At 33.1% G+C, this 9,626-nt stretch overlaps 1 protein-coding gene across 2 annotated transcripts; it reads left to right on the forward strand.

Annotated features, from left to right (window-relative positions):
- Nucleotides 1-3,897: 3,897 nt before the first annotated feature.
- On the forward strand, nt 3,898-9,626 carry LOC112754354 (peroxidase 9). 2 transcript variants are annotated; one of them, XM_072219627.1, is made up of 8 exons: nt 3,898-4,542; nt 5,291-5,386; nt 5,537-5,650; nt 6,001-6,080; nt 6,644-7,989; nt 8,111-8,302; nt 8,573-8,738; nt 9,123-9,626. In XM_072219627.1, exons 5-8 carry the CDS (start codon nt 7,714-7,716, stop codon nt 9,533-9,535), a joined length of 1,047 nt encoding a protein of 348 aa, XP_072075728.1. In that variant the 5' UTR covers nt 3,898-4,542; nt 5,291-5,386; nt 5,537-5,650; nt 6,001-6,080; nt 6,644-7,713; the 3' UTR covers nt 9,536-9,626. The 2 variants fall into 2 exon arrangements, with proteins under 2 accessions (XP_072075728.1, XP_025657762.1); XM_025801977.3 differs by having other exon boundaries at nt 7,470-7,989.

A 9,626-nucleotide genomic window follows, 5' to 3' on the forward strand; every position in this document is an offset into this window, starting at 1 on the left:
TATATATATATATATATATATATATATATATATATATATATATAGATTAATTAGAACAAATGAAATTAAGCGACTAATGTAATAATATAAATAACAAATAATAAATAAAATATATGAATTTTGTCTGTTCTTATTTTAGTCAAATATAACAATAGAATCTAATCATTTTGGTTATTTTTAAAGAACATTCTAAAAAAATTATGTTGGTTATTTTCAATTATATTTCGATAATTATTTTTGTAATAAGTGGTACCGTAAATATTATTTTTTTTTATATGCATTTAGATTTATAGATATAAAAAATATATTTTGATGTATTCTAATCCTCTATGTAAATATAGATTATAATTTAAAATATTTTTTACCAATTAAGTATTTGCAGAATAAAATTCATGTTATATCATTATTTTTTTAATTTTAACAGTATAGATTTTGAATTTATTAATATACTTATACAAAAAAGTGTAAAATGTATATTCAACTGTGAAACTAAAATTATTGTAAAATATTAAAAAAAATATTGAGTTATTTAAATTAACAGAATTAAATAAATATTGTAATTATTTTTAGAGACATGTATAAAAGCCAAATTTTAATATGTATTTATATTATAGTGAACGTAAACAAGTTTCAAATATTAATAAATTATCATTTGTACTCATAAAAGATACGAACGCTGATAAATGTATCCATCAAACAAGAAAACTAACGTTGTATCCATCAAAGATAGACTCCGTGTGACAAAAATATTCAAATCCTAATTTTTTGTTGACTTTTTAATAAAGTTCTAAATTACCCTCCGTTATCTTCAACCCCTCCCTCTCTCTCCTTGCACAACCTCCACAATCCTCCTCTCAGCATATGTTGTAAAACCCTCATTGACCCAGAAATGTTAGCAAATTCATGAGCCACAACTTGAGCACCACTGCCATTTCCTTTGTGGGAGTTAAGAACACTATCTTTGGATTCTCCATTCTGTCGTAAGGGAAACTTGGCGACAGCACCAAAAGATCAAACATTTCCTAGTCATATTTTCCAAAGAGCTTCTCAACTTCCCCAATCATATCCTCTTCCCTCAAACTCTTTTTCCGTTGAGTTCAGCACCGTCGAATCCTCCTCTGCATAAACCCTAGTCTAGGTCTCAACCGCGAAGGCAAAGAGATAACGAGGCACCGACTGCTCCATCACAAACTCCTCCACCACGCAGTCTTGGCTGCACCAGTTCAAGTTTAATGAGGCGAGGGCAGCGGCGTTGTCGTCACACAGAGGGCGTTGTCATCATGCAGTTTGCAGCCATGACTGCAGAGAGCTCAGAAGAGATGCTGAGGATAGCAGAATAGCAAATCCTTCGGACAGGAATGTTGTGGGAGGAAAAGATAGAGCGCGCATGGATGGCTTGGCACTGAGTGTAGATGTAAGGGTGGGTTCTGTTGCAGATTTGTGGAGGAAAGAGTCGTTGGAGTGCGGGGGAGGAAGGGGAGGTGGAGAAGGTGAGGATGAAGGAAGAGTGGCTGGAAAGCATGAGAGTGAGGAGGGTGTCCTTGATGGATCAAAGGTGGTGGGGAGGGAGAAGATGATGGCTTCGTCGACGTGAAGGGCGAAGTGTATGGTGAGGGAGCGAGTGTTGAGGAAGAAGGGGTTAAAGTGGGGTTTGGAGAGTGAAGAGTGCGGAGGCGTGAATGGTGGAGGAGTGGAAGTCAAAGTGTAGAGTTAAAGCTGTGTGAGTTGTGGCTGGCTAAGTTGACTCAGTAAATAGGTGAGAATCAATAGCCATTGTTAGATATATATATATATATATATATATATATAGAGAGAGAGAGAGAGAGAGAGAGAGAGAGAGAGAGAGAGAGAGAGAGAGAGAGAGAGAGAGAGAGAGAGAGAGAGAGAGAGAGAGAGAGAGAGAGAGAGAGAGAGAGAGAGAGAGAGAGAGGTGTACATAGCCTGGCCCGGCCCGAAGACCTGGCCTGGCCCCGAACACTTTAGAGGCTAATTTGGTGTGATTTTACTGGGTTTAGGCCCAGGTAAGGGTCTCAAAATAGACCCGGTCATTATTACGGGTCGGGTCCGGGTCATAACTCGGGTCACCCGAACTTGGCCCGGTCATCATACACAATTAATATTTTGTGTTATTAGTGATGAATGATGGCTATTTTTATGTGGAATTTAAGTATTGTAAACTTTAATATTTTGTGTTATTAGTCATTATAAGACTATAAATTAATGTTTTATGTTTAAAATACATAAGAATTTAGACTAATGCATAATATTGTGTTATTTGTATTAATTTAAATATTGGGTGTTATTAGACAATATTAGTATTGATTATGGTTATACTTTAATTTTAGAGAAATGTTGGTTCTTGTTATATTTTTCTGAGTGAATTTTATCATGTCAATTAATGGTTGGAGTCTTGAAAATTTGGACATTTTCACATGCTACCTTACAAGAAGGTATCAAAGTAATGTAATGTTAACGGCCCGATTTTCACCCGATTTTTACCCAGTATAATCGTGACCAGAAAGTATATAGATTTCATCGGGTATAGGGTCGGGTTTGGGTCTAACAAATAGGTCCGGTATATATTTCGGGTCGAATCTGGGTCACATCAAACCCAGTTTTACCCGACCATGAACACCCCTAGTTGAAGATAAAGGAGGATAATTTAAGAATTTTATTAAAAAGTCAACAAAAAATTAAGGTTTGGATATTTTTATCACACGGAGTTGATCTTTAATGAGTACAACGTTAGTTTTCTTGTTTGAATATTCTAATCTTCTATGTAAATATAGATTATAATTTAAAATATCTTTTACCAATTAAGTATTTGCAGAATAAAATTCATGTTATATCATGATTTTTTTAATTTTAACAGTATAAATTTTGAATTTATTAATATACTTATAGAAAAAAAAGTGTAAAATGTATATTTAACTGTGAGACTAAAACTATTGTAAAATATTAAAAAAAAGTTTATTGAGTTATTTGAATTAACAGAATTAAATTAATACTGTAATTATTTTGAAAGACATGTATAAAAGCCAAATTTTAAAATGTGTATTCATATTATAGTAAACTTGAACAAACTTCAAATATTAATATATAGACTTCCTTCGTTTTCAGACTCCAAAGTTGAGAGCCAACTTCCATTCATAAAAAAATAAACACGTGTCAAAAAATGCATGAACAAAAAAATTTTCTTTAACTTTATACAAATTTACATCCGTATATTATAACTGACCAAATTACTTTCATGGAAGATTCAAATATCAACTGGGCATTGTTTCTTTCCTTTCCTTTTAATTTATTTAAATGCTATCTTTGTTAGAGAGTACATTTCAAAGTGGATTGGTGACGAAACTACCATGTGGCATCATAGTTTTAGTATGGTTTAGATTGTTTGTGTGAAAATGGATCTTCTCTAATTTTTTTAATACTTGAGAGAATAAAAAATGATCTCTTACTTTTAATTTATAAGTAAGACCAAAAATAAATAAAAAAAAAATAACGAAAAGTGAGACTAAACACTGTATATCATCTATTTTTTTTTACTGAACAAAATTTACTCCCTACAACTAGTGGTTCAGATAGAACATTATACAAAAATAATAATAAAAAACCAGTATTTCTTTACGTAAAAATAACGGTTTTCAACAAAAGTAAAAAACATTTTTCATAAAACCAAAAATAAATATAACCCAATGATCTCTTTTATTTTAAAATTAAATTTTTTTAATAAAAATAATAAAATAACTTATTAAAAAAAAAAGTCGTATTTTTATTTTTTTATTTTTATTTTTTTACTTTTTCAAAAACTCTGAATTATCGTAAAGTTAAAAACATTTCTCAAACACGACTCTAAATATGGTTGATTCCAGGCCATAAATTCAAATAATTTATAAGGCTGAGCAACGTTGTCTCAAAACATTTTAATTCCAAAGATATACACACAATATATTCATCAAGTGTGACTTTTAGCAGAGCTTTCTTCTCTTTACCCTTTTGTAACTAAAACATTTCTTTCTATAGTCACCAGAAAAAAAAAACATTTCTTTCTACTGAGTTTCATCCCACTCCACAACCGAAAATCATATGCGAATAGAACAATCGCAAACATTCATGCATTGTATGGTGCATATGCCTCAAAGATTGCCCAAATTATCAGAATTCGGGTAATAGTTTTAAGCATCATTTTTCACCACTAATCACAGCAATTGCACGATCCAAAACCAAAACAGTAACAAAAAGCCGAAAACCCTAAACCTTGATACCTGAGCCTTGTCAGCGAGCTGAACGACGAGTCGTCCAACGGGAAGAGGAGACTCGTAGGTATACGAATAGTTGATGCACTCGTTGCGCATGTAGCGCGAGAGAACGCGGCCGTCGGCGGTGAGTCCGGCGATGGCAACGCCGATGTGGTCATCGACTTTGAAGATCTTCTTCTGGTGAGAAGAGAGCTCGGAGTTGGCCTTGTTGACGCATGCTAAAACGACGTGCGTTTTGGATCGGAGGCCAATTGCGGCGGAACCCTGCTTCACTGCCTCCGTTGCGTATTCAACCTTATTAATATTTATTATTCAGTGGTCAAGATTCAAGATTTACTTATTTTGTTCTCACCAATAACCAGCCTTCCAACTTGATATGCTCGATCTGATTTTGTATCTAATTCTATTCTTTGTGCTTACACTGCGAAAATTCTTTGGGAATAGAGTGCAGGCGTTGTAGTTATCTTCTGCGTGCATGATAAACTAGTAACTGATTCTCTTTGATTCCATTTGTTTTCAACTACCTGAAGACTACTTCTTATTTATGACAGGAGCTATATTTAGTTTATTCTTTTCTTCGTCCCAAATTCTTCTGTTGATGTTAATAGATAGGCATTCAGTCCATGTCTTACTATTTCTTTTCCCCTTCATCATGCTGTCAAAAAACGGATTTCCTTATTTTGTTGTATGATTACTGTTTCCAGGATAAGCAATCCTCTCTCTCTTTGAAAATGGTTGATTGCTGAATACGTATATGTCCTTATACTGTTTCTTTTGAGATAAAGTATTGTCAGTTGACTCAATTTTTTAGTTGCTGTGAAATTTGTACAGGCTTATGTCATTCTATCTGTGAAATTCAATCATTGTGCTGTGTGCTTATGTCATTCTATCTGTGAAGTTATGTAGGCACATTGTATATCTGATTAGTAATCTTTTGTTACATAGATTATGCATTTCTTCACTGTTATTTCTGCTCTCTCTCTGGAATCTCAGTTTTGAATAATATTCTGATGCCTTTGCTTTGACAGATTGGTGCACTTAAGAAAGTGCTAGAATCTGTTAGGAAACACCGACAGCAGTACCGTAACAGGCGTTTCTCAGTACCTGTGCCGGTGGTAGCCTTGGTTAGTTCCTTAAAAGTATATTGAAGCCATTCTTTTTGCTTTTGCTGATATTGTCTTTGTAGCCTATACATCATGGTAATGTATACTACATAAGTTATCATTCTTTGTATATTCTTTCTGTTGACACTTTTTTATTTGACAACATTGTAGGTTGGGTACACAAATGCTGGTAAAAGTACCCTTTTAAATCAATTAACTGGGGCAGATGTTTTTGCCGAGGATAAATTATTTGCAACTTTAGATCCAACTACAAGGAGGGTCCAGGTCAGTCAAAGTATACTTGGAGAGCATTCATTTTCTTTTAATTTACAAATGATTCATTCTTGTTACATTCTTGTTTGCTTATAATCAAGTGTTGCCACATAAGCAAAGGTAATTTACTTCCACAACCAGTATCTAACAAAGAAACGACATTTGCCTACGTGGTAGTACTTGATTACATGTTAGTGTAAAACTTTTCGACACTGACAATACATAAAAGTTAAACTCAATTTGCCTATGTAGCAATACTGAACTGGATATCAGTGTAAAATGCATTGCAATTAAACTCTATTTTGTTTATCATGTCATGATTTTCTTCCTACCTTACAGTTTCACTTTGAATTCACATTTAGGAATACACAGAGCAAGGGACATATATCAAGGCACATGTGCCCCTTCGTTTTGCAAGATTGCTGACACCCATGAGGCAAATGTGTGTATCCCAATCTTAACTTCTTAAATGTATATAATTTGGTAGTTTATAAAGTTATAAATATCTTTTGTATCATAAATGTCACTTTAAAGATGTACATATTTATGTAATTCTTGTAATCATACTCCCTTTCCCTTTAAAAATGGAGATACATATATGACTAAGGAACTATGGGAATGCAAGTTTTGCAAAATGTGATTGCAACTACATTTGTCATACATGATTCCATTCCTTTCTTTGTTTTCAAACATTAAGATGGCATATTCTGCAAAATTCCTGAGATACATCAGCAATATCTATTCCATTCAAACAGAAATGTTTTATGCTCATCAGCAATAACCAATAGCACATTAGCAGAGATGTGGTGTGCTTTATATATATATAAAAAAAAAAACTTGATGTTTCAAAGGTACTCAGAGTAATGCTACCAACATTTGAAATTTGATTACATTTTATTGTGAAATATATAAAGTTTGATTCAATAATTGTATAATTATGTTGCTTATGTATCATGATTTTAGTGATCAAATATTGTATTAATATGCATAAGAATTTCTTTCTAGCTGTTGACTGGTGTATGCCCAAGTCATGAAATCAAAATTGCTGACTCTAAAGTATGAACTGCCTTTACCAACTCTTTGAAACATTTCACCTTAAGCAATTCACAGTGCAATATGGTTCAATATTGAAGTTCACCAATGTTCATTTGTGTAACATGAATGGAAACTGAAAGTACTGAGTAATGTCAGGCCCTCAGGGCACTTGTTCTGTTTTTCGAACCAAAGTCCTCTCTCTTTTTCCTTGCATCCCATAAAAAAACCAAAGAAAGAAAGAAATACAGCTATTCAAATAGTGTTGTTATCTTCTTTTGAAAATAAATTATGACAAAGTCAAATTTCAATTGTTCTACACGTAAGAAATATCTTCTGAGATAATTTACATGAATCAGCAAGGCAAGAGAATGTGATTATTCAGTATGAATAACAATGCTCAAAAAAGAATAAATTTGTCTGATAAAAGATAAATTTGTCACTTCTAGAACTTTTTTGATATCATTTTTATTCCTTATAATTTTTTTGAAGGATGAGATTGGTGTTTATTGTAAATAAATAAAAGGCATCTAATGCAACAAGATGCCTAACTTTAGAGAATAAGTGTAACCCTTTATTTGGTCCCAAATCAAAGTGGCATTTCCCATGTGATCTTGACAGATACATGTACATTTATTTCCATTTTCGGCCGAGTACTTATCTGCCATACTTTTAACCTTAATAGTAGTGTAAAACTTTGTACAGTGCTTAAAAATTAAACTTGGAGGAAAAAATGGATTCTTTGCCCCTTTTTTTTATCAAATCTAGAGCAGGTAATAGCACAACCACTGTGAAACAGAATTGAACAAATTACATCAGAAATTCAGAATCAAGGCAAGGACAAATATGGATGGTGTTTGAAGAAGTCATTGCTTCATAGCTCTTTTGCTTTCCCACATTAGAAGATTTGGTGAAGAGTGAGAGTGGTTTGATTTGATCACTCTGAGTAGTATATATACCAAACAAAACCAATCCAATAATAAGAACATGCACACTTCAAAAACCAAAAACAAGAAACTTCTAAACTCTTGGCATTTTTCACAATGCATTTCATCAAACTCAATAATCTTCTTGTGATAGCTTTGGTTTCAACTTCACTACTATCTTCTTATGCGTACCCTGGCTTCAACTTTGGTTGGGGTGGAAGAAACCATGGAAGTAGAGGAGGAATATCTTATGGTCTTTCTCCTCAGTTCTACCAATTCTCATGCCCTCAAGCCAATGACATTGTCATGTCAGTGTTGGAGAAAGCCATGGCTAAAAACATGAGAATTGCTGCTTCTCTTCTTAGACTTCACTTCCATGATTGCTTTGTCCAGGTGAATCTCATTTTATATATATCAGTTATAATTGTTTCTCGGTGGTAAGTTGCTTCATGTTCTTTTTGCATGAATAGATCAACTAGTATTTATAAGTTCTTTTTTTTTTTTTTAATGGCAGGGCTGTGATGCTTCGATTTTGCTGGACGATAGCCCTGCAATAGTAAGCGAAAAGAACTCCGGCCCGAACAAGAATTCCATCCGAGGTTTTGAAGTGATCGATGAGATCAAGGCTAAGTTGGAAGAAGCATGCCCTCAGACTGTGTCTTGTGCAGACATTCTTGCTCTTGCAGCAAGAGGCTCCACTATTCTTGTGAGAAAACCACACTTTAATTGCTTGTTATATGACAGAGATTAATTTCGATAGGCAATAAAATATTTTACACTGTCAACCAATCATAATATCATCTATATAGAGATTAAATTGACCAAACATTAAGATAAAATTTAACTTTATGACCAAACATCATGGTTAAATTGTTATACTTACATTTTACTTTTAAATGATTATTGATATGTATGGAATATGGATATGTTTAATATCTTAATGATAAATGAAATCAAATTATTATTTTTGAAACAGAGTGGAGGGCCTAACTGGGAGCTACCATTAGGGAGGAGAGACTCAAGAACAGCAAGTTTAATTGGTTCAAACAACAACATTCCACCACCAAATGCCACCATTCAAAATCTAATAACATTTTTCAAGCGTCAAGGCCTTGATGAAGTTGACCTTGTTGCCCTCTCAGGTCAGAATATAATTGATTCAACCTATTTTCCTTCATTTATATATATATTTTATGTCATGCTATATCATAGTCATCTATCTCCATCTTCTTTGTTCTCATCAAATCATCAGTTATGAACACTCGACATAATATGGATATAGAAATACACCGAATTTTTATAATGGTAAGACGTAAAGATATCATTTACATATATAAATATTTTTTTATTAAATTTTATATTAATATTAATGATACAAACAAAACGTAACTGTTAGACCCTGATACTTGTTAAATGCCTGGTTAGACAAGCCACTTAATTAATCTTTCTGTGCTTCATAGCTTAGTATTAATGATCACATTTTATGGATTTTTACTCTTTTTTTTTGTTAATTATATTATTATTAGGTGCACATACAATTGGGGTGGCAAGGTGTGCAACATTCAAGCAAAGACTATACAACCAAAATGGAAAGAACGAAGCAGATGTGTCAATAGAAAGAACATTCTACTTTGGTCTCAAAACAATGTGTCCAAGATCAGGTGGTGACAACAACATTTCCCCATTGGACTTTGGTTCTCCCAGGATGTTTGATAACACTTACTTCAAGTTCATTCTTCAAGGAAGAGGCTTACTCAATTCTGATCAAGTTCTTCTCTCTGGTGGTGTCATCAAGACTCAAGAACTTGTCAAGAAATATGCTCAAGATGAGGCTTTCTTCTTCCAACAATTTGCTATGTCTATGATCAAATTGGGAAACCTTCGACCCATTACCGGTTTTAACGGCCAAGTTAGAAAGAATTGTCGCCGAGTTAATTAATAATTAATTAAGTATAATTATGCGTTTAATTAGTAATATTATTGACATGATGATGATATATAAAAGTAGTAAAAAATTTTATGTAGTGAAA

The sequence above is a fragment of the Arachis hypogaea genome, chromosome 16, assembly GCF_003086295.3.
Source record: "Arachis hypogaea cultivar Tifrunner chromosome 16, arahy.Tifrunner.gnm2.J5K5, whole genome shotgun sequence".
NCBI classification, from domain to species: Eukaryota; Viridiplantae; Streptophyta; class Magnoliopsida; order Fabales; family Fabaceae; genus Arachis; species Arachis hypogaea.